The sequence below is a fragment of the Culex quinquefasciatus genome, chromosome 3 (genome assembly GCF_015732765.1).
Source record: "Culex quinquefasciatus strain JHB chromosome 3, VPISU_Cqui_1.0_pri_paternal, whole genome shotgun sequence".
In the NCBI taxonomy this organism is placed as follows: Eukaryota; Metazoa; Arthropoda; class Insecta; order Diptera; family Culicidae; genus Culex; species Culex quinquefasciatus.
In genome coordinates, this window is record NC_051863.1 from 31663487 (window position 1) to 31683309 (window position 19823).

The window sequence follows — 19823 nt, forward strand, 5'->3', positions numbered from 1 at the left end:
GAATTAATAACTTTTCCCAACCAATTGCAACATTGTCTCCATCAAACAGTTCCGCTCTGCTTTCTATCAAAATAACACTTAACACCAAGTTCAAGGCGCGCGATGCGTCAACGACTTTCTTATTTTTGCACCATCGATCAGTCAATGACACACCAACGCCGCCGCCAGCAGCGCCAACGTCAGGGCTACAACGGAGTGACGGGTCCCGTTTGGCGTCTTTTTTTTTCGCGTGACAGAGCGGAAACGTAGTACGCAAATTTTGCCTCAAGGTCGCACCTCGATTGGGGACTCCGCGATTGGAAGAAGACCGGGTTCTTGAATCACCTAAAAGTGTTTGGAGGATTTTTTGAATTGTTTATAATTTTTATTATAAAAAAAATAAAAACTTTGTATCCATTTATATTTGAATAAAACAAGAAATTCTTTTGTTTCAAAACAGTCTGATACAAATTGTTATGTGTTTTCTATGGTACTTTTTTGATCGATTTCTGAAAAATATTAAATTATGCCGAAATCTGTACATCTGATTGCTGACCAATTTAGAGTCTTTGATAAAATGCTCATACTCTAAGAAGCTTAAATTGACAAAAGTGCTGAATTTGCTTGTAAATTTGAGTTGTACAGTTCGTTACTTTTCAGTTTGACTTTTTCAAACCAACGGGGTGCAAAATAAAAAGTGTTAAACTACCGGAAGTTTAGTGCAGTGTATGACAAAGGTTTTTTTAGTTTCATTTTATGGTTGAATTTCCCGAAATAAAAATCTTTTTTCGGATTAGAACAATATTGTATTTTTTGGTAAGCTCAGAAATAGTAATTTATGTGTAAAATCGCTAAAAGAAAAGAAGATTTGTTCAGCACCCTTTTAATTGGATTTTTCAGTGAAACGTTTGTTACCCGCTGAATGTTATTTTCCTTCAAGATAAGTATTAAACTCGAAACCAGTATAAAAAGTACTGCTTTTCGTGCTGAAATGTTTTCAGCACTTATATTTCAGTATTGATATTTTGGGATTTGGAAAGTAGGCCGTTTCGCCTCAAGAATGACATGAAATGTAATGAACAGCAAGAATAGTTTTTGAACGATTTTCTTTTCAATTTTTACATTGTTGACCTGACTTATTGTTGCTGATTTATGACTTTGCAACGAGCCCTTAGTTTTTAATATAGAAATTCGGTAATTTTGAAGAAAAATATGATTGGAATATGAAAATCACGATTGATATATGGAAACTGCCAAATTATAGGAATTCCGCCAATTTTCCAAACAACTTTTGTGCTCTACGATTTCACAATTCGATTTTTCTTTGTATTTTTTATGCAGATGCAATTTGTTCACACATTCAATATGTCAAAAGACGCAATCAAGCATCATTCCATAGAAAACTGAAAACAATTTTGGCTTGCATTCTTAAATAAATATATGAAAATTTGTATTTTGAGATGGGATTTTCTGATTGATTTGGTGTCTTCGACAAAATTGTAGATTATAATCAGAACTATTCTGAAAAAATAGTTGCACTCGGAAAAAAATTACCTATATATTTATTTCACTTTTTTTTACTTAAAGTACATATATGTATTTAATATCTGTTTTGTAATTTTTTAAGCTTTTTTAATATGTTTCACGGGACACAAAAAGACATCTTTTGAGCCATAGTGCATGATTGTGCATCTGGTTCCATATTTTAGCAATCGAAAATTTCCAAAAAAATATTTTAAAATCTAAATCAAATTTGCAATCGACAAGTACTTCGCCGACTTTTTGATAAAAGACACCGTTTGGTTTTCAGGTGATAATTTTCGAAAATTTTAACATTCTTATTTTTTTTAATTATTTTATGAAGGATAGCCAACTCCGGGAAAATATGTTTAAAAAGCTTTCCTACATTTTTTTCTTTGAGACTTTGAAAATTAGGCAATTAGTTTCTGAGATACAGCATCACAAAAATTCGAATCGATGGAAATTAGTTTTTCTAAGTTTCAGTTAATGCCTGTAATTTTCAACCTACGATACCTTGGAACTGACGATAAAATAAACTTTATCAATATTTCTGATCTTTTCAATTAAAATAATTACATAATTTAAAAGTCGATTATTACTTTAAAGACGTTACTTAATCCACCGATGGTGGTTGGTGCCTTCCTCACAATTATGTACATATTTGTTTCTGTAGTAAGAATGTCAAACCTACAAATTTTATCTAAATTTTACTTCTTACAACATATCTACATGGAGTATGGGGTCTAGAATCCCAAAAATCATTGGACGTAATATTAGAACAACACCTACGGGGCTGTTTCATGAAAATTGTTCACTTTCAATAGTTATATTACTTTAAAGTTTTGTAAGCTTTAAGGCAGTAAAAAAATATATCTGTTCATTTTTTTCCGGGAGTTTCAAATCAACAAAATCCCGGGAGCCAGATCTCCGGATAGATCCGGACAACTTTTTCATCAAAATATTTGAGATCCGGCCTCTAAAATGTGTACAAATGACACTAAAGTGCTCATAACTTTTGATAGGGTTATAAGATCTTCAATATTTTGGGCTTGTTGGAAAGGTCTTTTAATTACCTATCCAACGATGGGTCGCATGATAGATCCGGACAACTTTTTCATCAACATATTTGAGATCCGGCCTCTAAAATGTGTACAAATAACACTTAGGTGCTCATAACTGTTGATAGGGTTAACAGATCTTCAATCTTTTGGGCTTGTTGGAAAGGTCTTTTGATTACCTATCCAACGATGGGTCGCATGATAGCTCCGGACAACTTTTCCATCAATATATTTGAGATCCGGCCTATAAAATGTGTACAAATGACACTAAAGTGCTCATAACTTTTGATAGGGTTATCAGATCTTCAATGTTTTGGGCTCATTAGAAAGGTCTTTCAAATACCTTTCTTAAAAATGTATGATCAGACGGGTTTGCTTGCAAAACCACCCTTTTTACAATCTTTCAAACTTTAGCCAGAATTGTTTTTTAGCATAACTTTTGAAGTACTTATCAAAACTTCATAATAGTAACTAGGGTCTTGTGGGACCCCAAGACGGATCAAATGAGACCAGAACGGTCCAAATCGGTACAGACATACACGCACAGACATTTGTTCAGAATTTGATTCTGAGTCGATAGGTATACGTGAAGGTAGGTCTACGAGGGCGAATAAAGAAGTTCATTTTTCGAGTGATTTTATAGCCTTTCCTCTTTGAGGTGAGGAAGGCAAAAAATGGAGAAATAATCTAAAAAGTACTAGAGATCGTGATGGCTGATAGGCCCCATTGGGAACTAACCCAAGAAACTGTTTTCGCTAAAATTTCAACTCTTTTCCCTAAGGTGCTTCAACATAGCTCATCAAACAAACCCCGCTCTAATGATGGATGTCTTTGTATCGTTCAGGATTGAACGTCATTCCGTCAAAGTGCCGCTTCCCCACTCCCAGAGAAAAAGATGGAAGTGCTCATCGTTGACACTGTCACAACCATCACCACCGCCCCCATCCAGTCCGTTGTCCTCCTACAAAATTTTGACGGGACCAAATTGGCATTGGCAGCCAACTTGTCATCTTCAACGCCGCCGCCGTCGTCGTCTCGCGGGAAAGACGACTGGCCGGGCGGGCGCGCGCGCTAAGTGACGCGACTCGGCCAAGGTCAAGATCATGCCAAGCCGAGTCAAGCCGACACGCGGAGAAAGAAAACAAAAACATTAATGTAGCCACCCTGGGGCCCAGAACAACGTTGTCGCTGGGGATGTTGGCGTGAGAACTTGTTCTTGAGCGTGGATGTTAGGGAGCCTGTGCTGCTTGAAGGAGGCGTAAGGTTGACCCTTTGAATGAATTTTGTTTACGGGGTAGAGTTACACGGTTTCATGAGAACAAATTAAAGATTTTGAACGTTGAGGTTCCCCAAAACGACTCATGTTCTGCCAAGTGCTGTTTGGTTTTGGGATTGGGCTCGAGATGACGTGAGTCCCAAAAGTTGCGATCAGCCGATTGTTGGCAGTGATTGACACGGGGACGCGGACGCTAATGGGCAACCCAAACAAGTCCGCGGCGTGCGGTATGGCGCAAAAACTACGTTTGGTGACAAGACTCAAGTGTCCAGCGTGGCAAAGTGGTTGAATTTTTTTTCCACACATGAGCACAAACTTTGTCGAACGTTTGGGGGAGAACCCGTTTTTCGTTTTCACTACCTCGAAGAAGGTAGGTCGCGGAGGTTGCGCAAGATCGGCAAGGTCGTTGCTGTTGGCAGCGGTTTCGACCAATTTCACAGAGGTGTGAATAGCATGTTGGTGATTATTATTTTCCTAAATGCGGGGCTGTTATCAGCTACCGGAAGCAACACCACCAAGACATTGAGTCAGGAACTGGAATTGATTATCTGCCAGCAGAAAAACGGGTTTCGGGTTGAGTCCCTTCAAACACTGCGTAAACTTGTTGACGACTGGTGCTGACACACGCGGAAACTGATAGTTTAAAAATGCGTATCCCCGTATCCTTCGGAAATCTGATTCATCAATCTTTACAACTCAATGCCCGCACGGCATTCGGGTATGGATCAAAGGGAGAGGTGTATCGAAGCTCACAAACGGTTATAAATTGCTACGCCATTTGCCTACCAATCACCACCAGCCATTTCTAGGGGTGAGTTAGGCTGGTTCAAGTTGAAACATATGCTGGTCTTTAATTATTTTTTAAATTAAATTTGAACCAACCTAATAGTTCCGAGCGATCGTAGATAAATTGTCCAAAATTTCCCTTCCCGAAAACAGTCAGTAATCATGATCGATCACCCCCAAAAAAAAACATCGCTTCTCCCCATTGATCGACGCTTCGTTGAGTTGGAGGTGCCCAACTGGAGCTGCCCGTACGGCGGCCCGGGTCAAACCAACACTTAAACTCCGCGTCAATCAACGACTTCATTGTGATGGCTTTGTACCTCATTACCAGAGTAGAACCCCCTCGCGGTAAACAATCGCTTAATAACCACACTAGTGTCAGTTTTAACCGTTGACTTCATCAAATAAACGATCATGTTTGGCTTAGAGCGGCGAGCGGTTTGCCGGAATCGTTCCGCCCAGAGGTGGACGCGGCAAAAAGGATCGCTATATCTAATTAATTTTAACACATAAAATTCAGCTTCTCGTCGGCGAGTTTCGGAATTCAATTATGTAAATTATCTCGTAAATTTACCGCTGACAGATAACGCAAAACATTGGCATTCCGGATTGGACGGTTTGGGGTGGAGATGATATCAAAGAATCGAACCAACACCGCGCGTATCGATCAAGTTCTGGGCAAACGGTACAAAATGGGTTTCCGGGGGGCGTAATGATTGATGGAGGTGGTAATTTTCAAAACATGTGAGACGTGTGCTCTGTACAAACAAGAGAGATTCAGATTGTGCTGGGAAGGGCTGATGGAATAGTTTCAGGGTGCTTTTGTTCGGAAAACTGGCATGGGTTTTTTGAGGACAAAAAAAATCCAGAAGTTGACGGGCGTTCAAAAATGCCATAAACAAGTATGTGCTACAGAATGTTTTGGACTTCCCGATGAATGATTGTCAGAGAACAATGAAGGTTCATCAAAGAAATGAGGGAAGGAACGGTTGCTGGAATGTCTTTATTAGGAGAACAGTACCTTAGAAACTATCCCAGAGCTTGTACAAATTTTGATCAAATACCATCCATAATGGCCCATTTAAATTTCCACTTTGAACTATTTCTGAAACTCAGAACTGTGCGATCGGGTATCGTTTCAGCTACTCCAACTCCGACTCCTATTCCGGCTTTCGAATAGCTATAATAGGATGTAACAAACATTTCTTTTTGGTGGGTATTCGGGGGTTTGTTCCGGTGGGCATACTGAGCCCAAATCCAAAATATGAGCGTGATTGGACGTAACAGTAACTGGCGCTCTGCATTTGAATTTTTAATGGGATTTAACCCGTAAAAAATATTTTTTTTTCAAAAATGCCAAATGGGCTCAGTATGACCACTGGAACAAACCCCTGAATGCCCGCCAAAAAGTCATTTTTGTTACATCCTAATCCTAACTTATATCAAGCAGTTGGATATACTTGGAAAAGTTCAAGTTCTGTAATTGTCAGATTTGTCATGATTTCTTATTGGAACAATCAAATTAGGGGAAATATACCTTTTCCAATTAAACTCCTATCTTCGTCCTATCTTCTATTTTGCGAGACCATTTATCATCATTTTGTTGGCACACACAGTGACACACGCGAGAAACCCTCAAACGCTTAATAAATATCCCCAAAATCAACTTTTCACTTTCGCTTACTTTTTCACGGCGCTTTCGATACAAAACAGCCCCCAACTTTCGGCAACATGTTCTTTTGCACATTAGTTATAGTCACTCACTTGAAAAATAATCCCAAAACATGTAAATAATTAGTAAGCGCCATCAAAAAAACAAACGCGCAAAGACTATTGACGTTTGACTTTGGCTACCCATTCTAATCGAAGGATGAAGAAAACCGAGCGAGAAGCGAAGGCGAATAAAGAAAAAAAGGGTGGCCACCAACACCACTAGCGCGTCTGTTGGAGTGAGCCAGTGATGCCAGGAAATTTTCTCTATACATGAGCAGTTCTCTACGAAATCGGTCTTTTTTCTTCAATTTTAGTTTTTGTATTTTTTAATCCGACTGAATTTTTTTTGGTGCCTTCGGTATGCCTAAAAAATCCATTTTGCATCATTAGTTTGTCCATAAAATTTTCCATACAAATTTGGCAGCTATCCATACAAAAATGACGCATGAAAATTCAAAAATCTGTATCTTTTGAAGGAATTTTTTGATCGATTTGGTGTCTTCGGCAAAGTTGTAGGTATGGATACAGACTACACTGAAAAAAAATGATACACTGTAAAACAAATTTGGTGACTTTTTTATTTAACTTTTTATCACTAAAACTTGATTTGCAATAAAACACTATTTTTAATTTTTTTTTATTTTTTGATATGTTTTAGAGGACATAAAATGCCAACTTTTCAGAAATTTCCAGGTTGTGCAAAAAATCTTTGCCAAACATTTAATATTACGCCCTTTTAAAATGTAAGTCTTGGTTTAAAAATTTTGAAAAAAATGTTTTCGAATAGATCGGAAAATTTCACAAATGTTTCATATGTTAACATTGAAAATCGGACCATTACTTGCTGAGATAACGACAATAAAAAATGGTGGGTTGTTTGGGTGAGACTTAGAAAACATCAATTTTCCTGTTTTTAAACCTTTGCAATATCTCAGCAACTAAAGGTCGTATAAACACAGTCCGGAAAAGCAAAATATAGAGAATTTTCTCAGCTTTTCAAAAATATTTTTTTCCAAAAGTGTGCAAACATGTGCACTATTTTAAAAAATTAAAAACTGCGAAAATTTTCAAAAAAGTTACCTAAAAATGGATTTATTTTGAAAACGGTGCACTTTATCAAAATTTCACTAAAGTACTTTTTGATTGCAAATTTGATTATACATCGAAAAATTAAGTTGAAATTTTTTTGCGACCAATATTTTGATTTTTTGAAAAAATCAGTATTGATTAAAAAATTCATAACTCGGTCAAAGATTTTTTGCACAACCTGGACATTTCTGAAAAGTTGGCATTTTATGTCCTCTAAAACATATCAAAAATAAAAAAATTAAAAATAGTGTTTTTTGGCAAATCAAGTTTTAGTGATAAAAAGTTAAATAAAAAAATCACCAAATTTTTTTTACAGTGTATCATTTTTTTTCAGTGTAGTCTGTATCCATACCTACAACTTTGCCCAAGACACCAAATCGATCAAAAAATTCCTTCAAAAGATAATTCATACATACATACATACATACATCATACATCATTTTTGTATGGACAGCTGCCAAATTTGTATGGAAAATTTTATGGACAAACTAATGATGCAAAATGGCTTCTTGAGGCATACCGAAGGCACCAAAAAAGTTTCAGTCGGATTAAAAAATACAAAAAAAATCGAATGACCGTAATCCTAGAGAACTGCTCACATGCTACTTTTTCATCAATTTTGGCAGCACTAAGCAGAGCGCAGGAAGGAAAAAGAACTAAGCTGACAATAGGAAAATGGGCGTGGCCCAATGCACTCGTTTGATTAGAATTCATTTTTGAAATATATTTTTTCAAATGCTTGTAAAAGGAATGGAATAATTTTTAGTAAAAGTGAAAATAAACAGAAATGTTTACAAAAAGATGCTCTACTTGGTTTTAGTAAATTACAAAGAACATTCCAGATTATCCACCATCATTCAAACACGACCGCTTAGTAGGTTTAAAATGGGTTTATTTTCCCTAGCTGTTATAATAACACAAAATAATAACAGAGATTTGTTTGACTCAGTTTGTTACCAATTTTAAACAAGAAATCCAATATTGTACGATCAGTTGCTTGCTAGACTCGGTCGTTGGAAATGACCGTCGGCTCAACGACCGACGAAATAGACGGCGGGCCAGATGCGGGCATAAAAATGTCAAAACCTCTCCCCCCTCACTTCGTCTCACCATCCAGCTGCAGCTCCAATTGGGAATTTCGATCACCGTTATTTTTTATGATTACGGGTTTTGATTGATATTATTCGGTGATATTTCTGGGAGCCCTTAGGTATATCCAAGACCGTTTCCAATGACCGTGAGAAAATGCAAGAAAATCCAGCTACCAGCTAAATCCACAATAACAGAGTAAAAATAATGTTCCTGATAAATCAATTTGGTATTGGTGGGATAAGTTTTTTTTTGCAACGGTATAAACATCATTTTGATATTGTTTTGTAGCTGCTTTTATATTTGCCCGGTTCCAATTAAATGTTACCTATTTTCAAATCCCGAATAACATCAGTAAACTTTGGTAGATGGATAACAAACTTTAATTGACATTTGAAAATATATTGAAAAAAAAAACCATACAAATTATCCTAGTGAGGAAAGTGGTAAACATGAAACAAAATGATTGAATCTTTCAAACTGGGTTATGGACAATCAACATTGACATTTTTATTTAGAAGTTTTATTTCAATGACCATATTGCATGGCCAAAATAATGTCCTTGATAAAATTGGTCAAAATTTTAACATAGTTCAAGCCATATTTATCCAAATTAAAAAAAAACCCGTTTTGTATTTCCTACCAATCTTTCAACCAATTTTTGATCTTTAAAAAGTATTGGAACGAAGAATTCTTAAAATTTTGTGGTTGAAAGTTTAATTTTGTTTTATCTGAATTTATCAATATTTTAAATAATGTAATTTTTTTAGGGGTCAGCTTTGGCTGTATTTTTTACTAACATTTTCTATATGTTGAGTAAAAATATTTTGTATTTTTTACAATTTAAATGATAATGCTATCATTCTATAGCGGAAAATGTGAAAAACATGCACAAACTTGAAAAGTGACTGTAAAAACATGAAAAAAAACTTAAAAGGCAAATGATAAAGATAGGAGGTGGTAGAAAAGGCCAAATACTAAGAAAAAAAAAGAAAAAAAACTAAGCATGATTAATGTAAATTAAAATACTTAAATATGAAACAAGAAAAATATAAAACAAGAGAAGTAACGTGTTTCATAAAATAAAAGTTGCCACCTCCAAATAATACAAATTAAAAAAAAAATGGGCAGTACAGGGTTCATTTGCGTTGCGATGATGTTGCTTTTGACAAAAGTTCTTCGATAATTTTCAGATTTTTTTGTTTTCATAATTGCGTGGCCGGCCAAAGTTCGTGCACATGTTGTTCCCTTTAAATTCATTAAATAGTGTTTTTTTCTTTTGACAAAGCAAACTCTTTGAATTTGAATCTTAATGGTTTTATTTGCTCACAATTTTACTCTGTAAACTCATAACTTCAAGGCAAGCCGGCAATGAAATTACGAGAAAATAAAATCTGTTTTAAACTTGAGTTTCCACTGAGGAAATTCATGTTAATTTTGGACATTGGGTAGTATTAGCTCCGCATTGCCTCAAATGACCTATTTACTAATTACAGAGACTTGAAATTGGATGTAAATATTACCTGTAGAAAAAAAAAAAAATACAAAGAAGCATTGAGTCACACAAAAAACTTTCAAACGAGGCCACAGCTGATTCAGTTCGCTGATTAGCTCAGATGGCTCCCTGCAGACTGATGTAGCGACTTCAGCGCGATAAGGGATGCCGTAGTAGTGCTCCTCCAGATGTTTCTAGTTTTCAACCATTCAGCAGTTTGCTGGTTCACCCCCTATAGTGAGCCCTTATCAGCACCCACCATCATCCTGATGGTGGTTCAACAAACTGCTTCTTCAGCTGGAAGAAAAGAACTCCGCATAGTAACTACTGAATGAAGTTGACCTAGCACACTGTTTAAGAGTTGATTTCATGCTAGTTTGCTCTAAGGGAGTCCCCATATCCGATATGATGGTGCCATAGGAATGTTTTAGTAGCAAAAGGACTGATTCATCTTTTATGGTTCAAGTTTTACCGTTTGTACGTGCTTCGGAAGCGTCTCACCGATTGTGTGTCTCCATCGCGATTTCAGACGAGGAAGTAGCTGCAACTTCATATTTGGTTGCTGGTCATTGATTTATTCCCTTGATTTCGCAAACTGCCCCCGCTCAAAAGCGTTATCAGCTGAAGCGGCTTCAGTGTCCCAATGTGTGGTGTATCCATAAATCAACGGCACGTCAGCAATTAATCGTCAATATGTCAAAATACTCCGGGCCATTGATCATCTGCGCTGGTAGGACGGTCCAGCCTTAGTTGAGTTATTTCAGCGATGTTTGGTCATGTTTTGAAACGTAAACATTTTTGATAATGCCAAAAAGAAGCGCTACCTCCAGCAAGCGTTTTTACGACTCGCCATAATAATGTGACACCAGATCTGCTCGGTGGACGGACGCGGGTTTCAGAGAACAACACGTCAAGCTGATTCAGGACCCCATAAAAGTTGTGCTAATAGGTCTCTCCGAGGTGGCCTCTGGACCTCTGGGTATAACTAACAGTCTTCTATACCCCAGCTCTCGGCTGTGGGCATTCATGCGCGGTGATCTTTCGCCTTACGGGTGTACCACGTGTGATCACAAGTCAACTCTATAAATTTACCTAACTGTCGAATGATTGAAATATTGGAGAGGTATCGATTGGTTGCCGCTTAGGACGGCGAATTTCGCACCATACGAAACCCACTGGGAACTTTGCAGGTGAAGGTTTACCCGCAGAGAACCTCGTTTAAGCATGTTGAACCTACTGAGTTGACCAAGAACGGTAGGGGGAAGGGGTCTTGTGCAATTAACGATCGAGCCTAATAAATATGTTACTGGAATTGTTTAACAAGCCTCAGCTGAGAGCATAAGTAGCAACAACTTCAAAGACTGGTTCTGAACAAAGTTGATTAAAATTTCAATTTCAAATTGCGAAATCACCCCCTGGTACGGAAACTACAACCGAACTCACCTTCTTGCTTCGTATCGAGGGCACAATTGCTGCCGTCATCCTTGGCCGATCCCGCGGTCGGTTCGTCCACTGTACTACTCTCGTCATGGGTGGGACCTCGTATCCGCCAGAGCGCGTGCCAAATGTTGGTACCCTCGTTGGTGTACTGTTCCCGGGGCTCAATGAAGAACGATCCGTTCGAGGTGCGAATGTGTCCTTTCTGCAAAAAAAAGAAAAGAAAAGGAAGACCATTGAAAACCAGGGTTGTGGGTGCAGCCTCCGGGGAACCGCGTGTAACGCCCCACGTTGAGGCTGTAATTTCGTGTGTGACAATCTCAGAGGGGGACTCCTTGCGTGGCGCAGTATCGTGTGACCCGAGGGGGGATTATGTTCGGACCATCGAGAATGGTGCCATAAATTACCGACATTGTGGAACTTCGGTAAAGGTGTTTTCATATGGCTTAAACGCATGTTAAACAAGATTTATACTGCAGGTAAGTTTATGGGTCCATTTCGTAATTATAGCGTGTGAAGTACTCGTCATAAAAAAATTACATCTGTGGCAACGGGATTCCAGAGTGCAGCAACCTGAAGCAATCGATTGTTTACGTAGTGCAGTGGATGCTGATAAGGTAACTAAAATATTCCATTGATAGAAAAGTAAGTACTAAATTGATAGTAAAAACTAGTAGATCAGCATAAAAATCATAAGCGATTCATTGATGATTCCAGCAAAATGTTTCATATAAAAGCTTAGTCCTGGAACTCATTCGGCACACTTCAGTTCTTCCTTTCTCGGTGAACACTAAGCGAAGGATTCTACTGTCTCAACGAACTAATCATGTTTGCGAAACTACTCCTCCTCGCCTTGGGTAAGTACTATCAAACCACTCTTAGAACAAATCATCTGGATTAACACCGATCTTCCAAACGCAGTGGGGATCAGTACTGCGTACCAGTATGAGTACCAGAACGAGTTCTACAACCGACGCCCGGAGAACAAGACCGGATTCGAGTTTGGTGCCTGGGAACCGAACCGCGAATACGTCTACAATGTCACGTCGAGGACCATGACCGCCCTGGCTGATCTTGCCGATCAGTGGACCGGTGTGATCACTCGTGCCCGCCTGATTGTGCGTCCCAAGGACCCGCAATACGTGGTGTGCTACGTGAAACAGGCCGAGTACGCTACCTTCAACGAGGAGCTGCCTCAGGGTTACCGTACCAACATCTGGAGAGAGCTCAACCAAAAGCTCAAGTGGCAACCCATGCCGTTCAGCGCTAAGCCCTTCGCCATCCGCTACCGCAAGGGAGCCATCAAGGGACTGTACGTCGAGCAGACCGTTCCAAACCACGAAGTCAACATCCTGAAGGCCTGGGCTAGCCAGCTGCAGCTGGATACCCGCGGAGCTAACGTCATCAAGTCCAAGTACAACCAGTTCCCCGAGAACACCACCTTCACCGGTGTGTACAAGGTCATGGAACCCCTGGTTACTGGAGAATGCGAAACCCTGTACGATGTGAACGTTGTCCCGGAACACGTTATCAAGGAAACAAGCGCTTCGTCCCGAGACCCGAATTGCGCGAAGACAACCAATACTTTGTCGAAGTGCACAAGACCCAGAACTTTGACCGTTGCGAACAGCGCATGGGATACCACTTCGGATTCAGTGGTCAGAGTGACTTCAAGCCCAACTCCAACCAGATGGGAAATGTTGCCTCAAAGGCCGTTGTCGGTCGCATGTTCCTGACCGGTACCTGGTACAACTACACCATCCAATCGTCCAGCACTGTCAACAAGGTCATCGTCGCCCCGTCGATGGTTGATGACCAGAAGGCTATGGTCTACTCCCAGGTCAACATGACTCTCGACCGTGTTGTCCCGTACGATAAGGTCCCGATGGGTCCGGCTGAGGATCGTCAAGTGTTTGTCGACCTTGTCTACAGCTACAACATGGCCAACGATAAGAAGAACAGCGTGCGCCCAGGAAATGAGACCGACTCCTCGTCGTCCTCGTCATCTTCGTCATCCTCTTCGTCCTCGTCTTCATCATCTTCGTCATCTTCTTCCTCGTCTGAATCTGACTCGTCCAGCTCTTCGGATTCCTCCAGCTCAAGCTCGGAAGAACAAAAGAACCAGAAGGACAACCCCAAGATCAGCCCGGCCGAACAACACAAGCAGCTGCTGAAGGATGTCAAGAACCGTCGTACCCGTCGTGATCTCAACGCCCAAAAGGAAAAGAAGTACTACGAAGCCTACAAGATGGACCAGTACCGCCTGAGCCGCAACAACGATACCTCCTCCGACTCCAGCAGCTCTGACGATTCCAAGTCGTCGAGCTCTTCCAGCAGCTCTTCCGAATCGAACGAAAACAGCAAACAATCTGGATCTGGATCTTCGTCGTCTTCCTCATCGTCCTCGTCGCAGTCGTCATCCTCGTCGTCTTCCAGCGAATCTGATTCTCTGAGCAGCGAGGAACAATACTACCAGCCAATGCCAGAGAGCTTCAAGGAGGCGCCCCAGGCTCCTTTCCTGCCTTTCTACACCGGATACAAGGGATACACCGTGCAGTACGCTCGCAACGTTGATGGACCCCGTGCCGTCAGCAAGCTGGTCCAGGAGATCGCCGATGAGCTCCAGAACCCGTCTAACCTGCCCCAGTCCAACACCCTGAACAAGTTCAACATTCTGTGCCGTGCCATCCGCACCATGGACTACAAGGAAATCTACGAGGTCGCCCAGAAGTTCTTCGTTTCCCAGAAGGAGCGCCAGGAAGGAGACAACCACAGCGAGAAGTTCGCCAAGCGTTGTGACGCCTGGAACACTTTCCGCGACGCTTTGGTCGAGGCTGGAACTCCTCCAGCTTTCAAGGTGATCAAGGAATTCATCGAAGAGAAGAAACTGCGTGGAGCTGAGGCTGCCAGCGTTATCGCTACCTTGCCCCAATCGATCCGTTACCCGACCGAACCGCTGATGCATGAGTTCTTCTTGCTGGTCACCTCCGACACCGTGCAACACCAGGACAGCCTGAACGTCACTGCTCTGATCTCGTTCACCCATTTCGTGAACCAGGCCCATGTCAGCAACCGCTCCGCCTACAACTACTACCCAGTCCACAGCTTTGGCCGTCTGGCTGATTCTGACTACAAGATCGTCGCCCACAAGATTGTCCCATGGCTGGCTCACCAATTGCGTGAAGCCGTCAACGAAGGAGACAGCATCAAGATCCAGGTCTACATCCGTGCCCTTGGAAACCTTGGACATCCGGAGATTCTGAACGTGTTCGAGCCCTACCTGGAAGGCAAGATCCCCGTCAGCGACTTCCAGCGCCTGTGCATTGTTGCCGGTATGGACAAACTGGTTGAAAACTTCCCGAAACTTGCCCGCTCTGTGCTGTTCAAGGTGTACCAAAACACCGGAGACGTTCATGAGGTACGATGCGCCGCTGTTCATCTTTTGATCCGCGCTGAACCACAAATTGAGATGATGCAACGCATGGCCCAGCAAACCAACGAGGAGCCTAGCCTGTACGTGCGCGCTGCCGTCAAGACTGCCCTGGAATACGCCTCCCAAGCTGATGAGTACGAAGCTGATAGAACCTTCGCCAACAACGCCAAGGCCGCCATCAAGCTGCTGGATCCGGAAGTGTACGGTCTGCAATACTCTTCTAACTATCTGCGTGACATCGCTCTCAACAACCTGGAGATGGCTTACCGCATGTACGTTGGACAAATCGCCTCTGATGATCACTGGCTGCCTAACGGTATGTTTGTGCATCTGCGCAAGAACCTGGGTGGAGTCAAGAGACACACCACTTTCTGGTATCTGGTGTCGAGCATGGAAACCTTCCTGGACCTGGTTGACAAGCAGTACGATTCTAGCAACATCTCGGAAGACTACAAATCGGCCGATTACTACTACAAGTATTACCAACAGTTCCCGGAAAAGAAGAGCGAATACTTCGAGAAATACTTCAAGACTCACGAGTCCCAGAACGAGATGAACAAGAAGTACAACGAGCAAAACAGCAAGTACTTCCAGAAATACTCTACCACTCGCATCGCCAAGCTGCTCAACATTGACCCTCAGGAAGCCGAAGAGATGGAAGGTCAGCTGTTGCTGCCGCTGTTCAACGGTAAATACTTTGCTGCTTTCAACAACCAGACCATTGAAAACATCCCACGCAAGCTGAAGGAGCTGTGCGATGATCTGGAAGACGGCATGAGCTTCAACATCACCAAGTTCTACCAATACCAGCCACTCACTCTTGCCTTCCCACTGGCTTCTGGTCTGCCTTTCGTGTACACCCTGAAGAACCCGACTGTTGTCAAGATCGAAACCGAAGCCACCATCAAGACCCACCCCAGCATTGTCAAGAAGCCTGCTGGTCACCCGGAAACTGAAAACGACGACTTCATCCACGTGCCACGCGTGCTGAACGGATCTGTTGATGCTAACCTGGTGTTCCACCGCCTGATCGATTCCAAGATTGGATTCATCACTCCGTTCGACCATCAACGCTACATTTCTGGAGTCCAGAAGAAGATTCAAGTCTTCCTGCCTTTGAGCCTGGAGTTCAACTGGGATCTTGAGAATGACCAATACGAAACCGAGCTTGAGATTCTGGACAAGAAGGAAGACAAGCTGCTGTTCCATCTGAGCGCCTGGCCGTACACTGGATTCAAGGACATCACCGATATGCGCCCGATTTCTGAGAACCCGAACGCCAAGATCATCCACGCCAACGAGCACAACACTCAGACTTTCCAACAGACTGTTGGCCAGGACATGTTTGGCTTTGCTCTGCGTGTGCACGCCAAGTACGACGAAGACATCATCGATGTTCAAAGCATCCTTGAGCATGTTCAGGAAGGTGACTATCTGGCCGCCATTGTCCATCCGTTTGCCTACCAGCCTCTGTACTATCACCAGCTGAATGTGTACTACGATGCTCAGCGCACTGGTGCCAAGAAGGTCCGCGTTCTGGCTCACTACAACGAGGGAGACTTCGACCAGGACTTCCAGGAATCCGACATCAAGCACCCGAAGGGACGTCACGCTTACGCTGGATACTACAACGAGAACAACCTCGCTCAACCCTTCGTCTTCAACGCTGGAAGCCAGCGTCGTCAGGAACAGTTCATCAAGAACGCCGCCGCCGGAATCCGCAACAGCGATGTTACCGTGTTCGACTTTGGATTTGTCTTTGAAGGTCGCGAAAAGAAGGCCGAATATGTTCTGACCACTGCCTACGCCGATAGCCCGGTTGATGAGAAGTCTCGTATGCTGGTCTTCTTCTCTGGAAGCCCGTACTCGCCGTCTGATCGCTTCTTCGGAGTGCCGCACAACGGAAAGCAATTCCAGATGTGCCTGTCTGCCACCAACGAGTTCCCGAACATGCCCAAGCTGAACTTCATCAACGCTCTGAACCACGATATGGATTCGTCTCTCCGCTGGGAACTGTCGTACGGTGAGAAGTGCCAGGGAGGAGCTCAGGTCTCGATGAAGGGCAAGCTGAAGCAGTCGGATGAGTACCGTCACAAGCTGCGCATCTCCGAGGTCGGACAACGCTGCAAGCAACAGATGGATCAGGGACGTTTCCAACTGCAAGATTGCCAGAACGCGACTCGCCAGGCTGGATATCTGGATCAGTACAAGCTTGACGTTGAGTTTAAGGATGTCGGATCGTATGCCCGTAACTGGACTCTCAAGGTTGTTGATTGGGTGCAGCACATGACCTACCCGTGGTTCGAACCTAACCACGTGCACAAGGGCAAGTCCAACAAGATTGAGTTTGAGTTCGAGATGTCGCCTTACGGAGATTATCTGAACGCTTCTGCCAGTGCTCCGGAGTATGCTTTCGAGATTGAGAACTACCCGGTTGACAGCTTCTGGGCTCGCTACTTCACCGCCGTCCACACCGATCTCGCCTGGTACGAGCGTCTGGGAACTTATGCCTACCAAGGAAACTACAAATGTGAGTATTTTTTACTTTGGTTGTATTTGCTCCAGAAACTGATTTGTTTTGTTCTTCTCGACAGCTTCCTGCGCCGTTTCCAGCAAGTACGTCGATACCTTCGATGGCCGCAACTACGAGTACAACATGGGTGAATGCTGGCATGTGGTTTTGCACACCGTGAAGCCCGACTACGAGTACTACGCCCAGCAGTCTCACTTCCAGAACGCTGACACTGAGTACCGCTTCAAGAACGGATTCAGCGAGGACGAACAGATCAGCGTGTTGGCCCGCTCGGGACCATCGCAGGAGCTGTACTTCAAGGTCATCCTGGGACAGTACAAGCAGAACGACTACAACATTGATATCCTGCCGAAGGGAGCTGAGCTTCCGGAAGTGTTCATCAACGGAAAGCCCCAACAGATCCATGAGAAGTACGCTGTTGAGCTGTACACCAACGACAATGGAGGCGATCAGCCTCTGTTCCGTTGCTACGCTCTGCCTGGCAAGGAAATTGAGATCAGCATCCGCGACGATGATGTGAAGATTGTGTTGGACGGACAGCGTGCTCGCGTCTTTGCTGACCAGAAGTACTTTGATAACTTCGTCGGTCTATGCGGAACCAACAACGGTGAACTGTACGATGACTATGTGACCCCCGATCAGTGCTACATGAGCCAGCCGGAATACTTTGCCGCTTCGTACGCCCTGACCGGCCAGAACTGCTCTGGTCCGGCTAAGGCTTTCAACATCGCTTACCAACAGAAGGCCAAGGAAGAGTGCGTCAAGGAGGAGGTGTTCTACGGAAATGTCATCAGCGAGCAGGAGGCTGGCCGCAAGCGTTACCGGTACTACAACCACAACGTTGAGGATTCTTCCAGCTCGTCCGACAGCTCGTCGTCGTCTAGCTCGTCCAGCTCGTCGTCTTCCGAGTCCGACTCCAAGTCCAACTCTGACAGCTCGTCCAGCAGCAGCTCCAGCAGCTCCGAGGAAGAGAAGATCACCCGCAACATCAACAAGGAAAGCAAGGGCACCTACAAGGAGTTCCACGCCGATCGCCAGAAGCACACCCTGAAGGAATGCGAAATCCAGCACCAGCACCAGATCGTCGAGCAGGGCGCCAAGACCTGCATCACCAAGCGCCCGCTGCCGGTGTGCCCGTCGCACTGTGTGGCCTCCAACAAGCTGCAAAAGTACGTCGACGTGCACTGCCACGACAGCGACGACCAGAGCGTGAAGCTGTACAAGAACCAGATCGCCAAGGGCTACAACCCGGACATGTCGAGCCACCAGGTCACCAAGACGATCAAGTTCAACATCCCGAAGACCTGCGTGTACGCTCAGTGAGGAACTTTTTCAAATGGCATTTCAAATTAGAATTTTCAAATTGATATGGATTTAAGCGCATAAAGAAAATGTAAAAAAAAGAAAGCAACTAATAAATATTTCAAGCATTATTAATTCATTTCGTTCTTCTTTTTTTTCATTGTGCTGTCAAGGGACAATGAAATTTACGAATTTCAGTTTCCTTTTCTGAATCTGCGATGACAGCGCCGGAGTCGCGTGGTCAGAATTAAGTTTCGCAAATTCAGCTCATAAATTCAATTTAACGATTCACCAAGGTCAGCTTCGATGACGGGGCACTCTCTCTTCGGGAACAACTATTAATCATTTTTGAGCTGAGTGCTTCTAAATTGAAGACAATCGCTTGGGGTTGTTTTTTGGTCAGCACCACCGGTGATATCGAGTCAGAAAGGTTATGATGTATGTACAAACACAATTGGATGCACTTGTTGCTTGTTTCTAACGGGCACGTACATTAACGGCTTGTTCGCAATGTCAGCGAAGTGATTGACGAAAATGGGAGTTTGATTCGATTTGAGTGGTGTAGCGAGCCACGATGGAAACAGCTATCAAACAAATTAGAGCTGCTGTTGAACTTGAACTTGACGTTGACAATAAATTTCAAAGATTTATAGAGTAAACTTTGAGTCACTACCAAACATAGCTGGACAATTTCTACGATCAGATTGGATTCTATCCAACTTGTCCAATGGGTCAAATATTACGATTTTAACACTTTTGATTTCAACCGAAGCGCCATCCCGATGAGGCGTGAACGCGTGAAATCGAAAAGCCGCAAAAAGACCACAAACTGCGAAAACCCGGCCAAAGTGGTCGTGGTTAGTAAACTGAGAAGTGCAAAAAAGAAAAAGGAAAAACGCTCGATAATTGAATTAACAAATCTGGCTAATTTTTGCGATGTATTATCGAAAAAAAAAACTCGGTTGGTGGAGAACCGAACCAACTGTAACAGATGATTGAAGATGATGACGGCGATCATGGCGCGAGCTGGCCTTGAACGAAAGTGAGAAGCGATTTGGGGTGATTTTCTATAATTCAATTTGATCTGTTTTGAGCGGTTGAATAATTTGATC

At 42.8% G+C, this 19823-nt stretch overlaps 2 protein-coding genes across 5 annotated transcripts in view; one reads left to right on the forward strand and one right to left on the reverse strand.

Moving 5' to 3' along the window:
• The window catches only part of LOC6043247 (A disintegrin and metalloproteinase with thrombospondin motifs 9), a 355560-nt gene that overhangs the window by 99119 nt on the left and 236618 nt on the right, over window positions 1–19823 (reverse strand). For all 4 annotated transcript variants that reach the window (XM_038259917.1, XM_038259918.1, XM_038259916.1 and 1 more), the window contains one exon: window positions 11450–11648. In XM_038259917.1, the coding sequence (XP_038115845.1) occupies window positions 11450–11648 (199 nt within the window). The remainder of the gene's footprint in view (window positions 1–11449; window positions 11649–19823) is intronic.
• Window positions 12238–18840, forward strand: LOC6043250 (vitellogenin-A1). Its single transcript, XM_001857924.2, is given in 4 exon segments — window positions 12238–12300; window positions 12365–13005; window positions 13008–17406; window positions 17471–18840. Coding segments are annotated over 4 exon segments (6333 nt in total). The 5' UTR covers window positions 12238–12269; the 3' UTR covers window positions 18733–18840.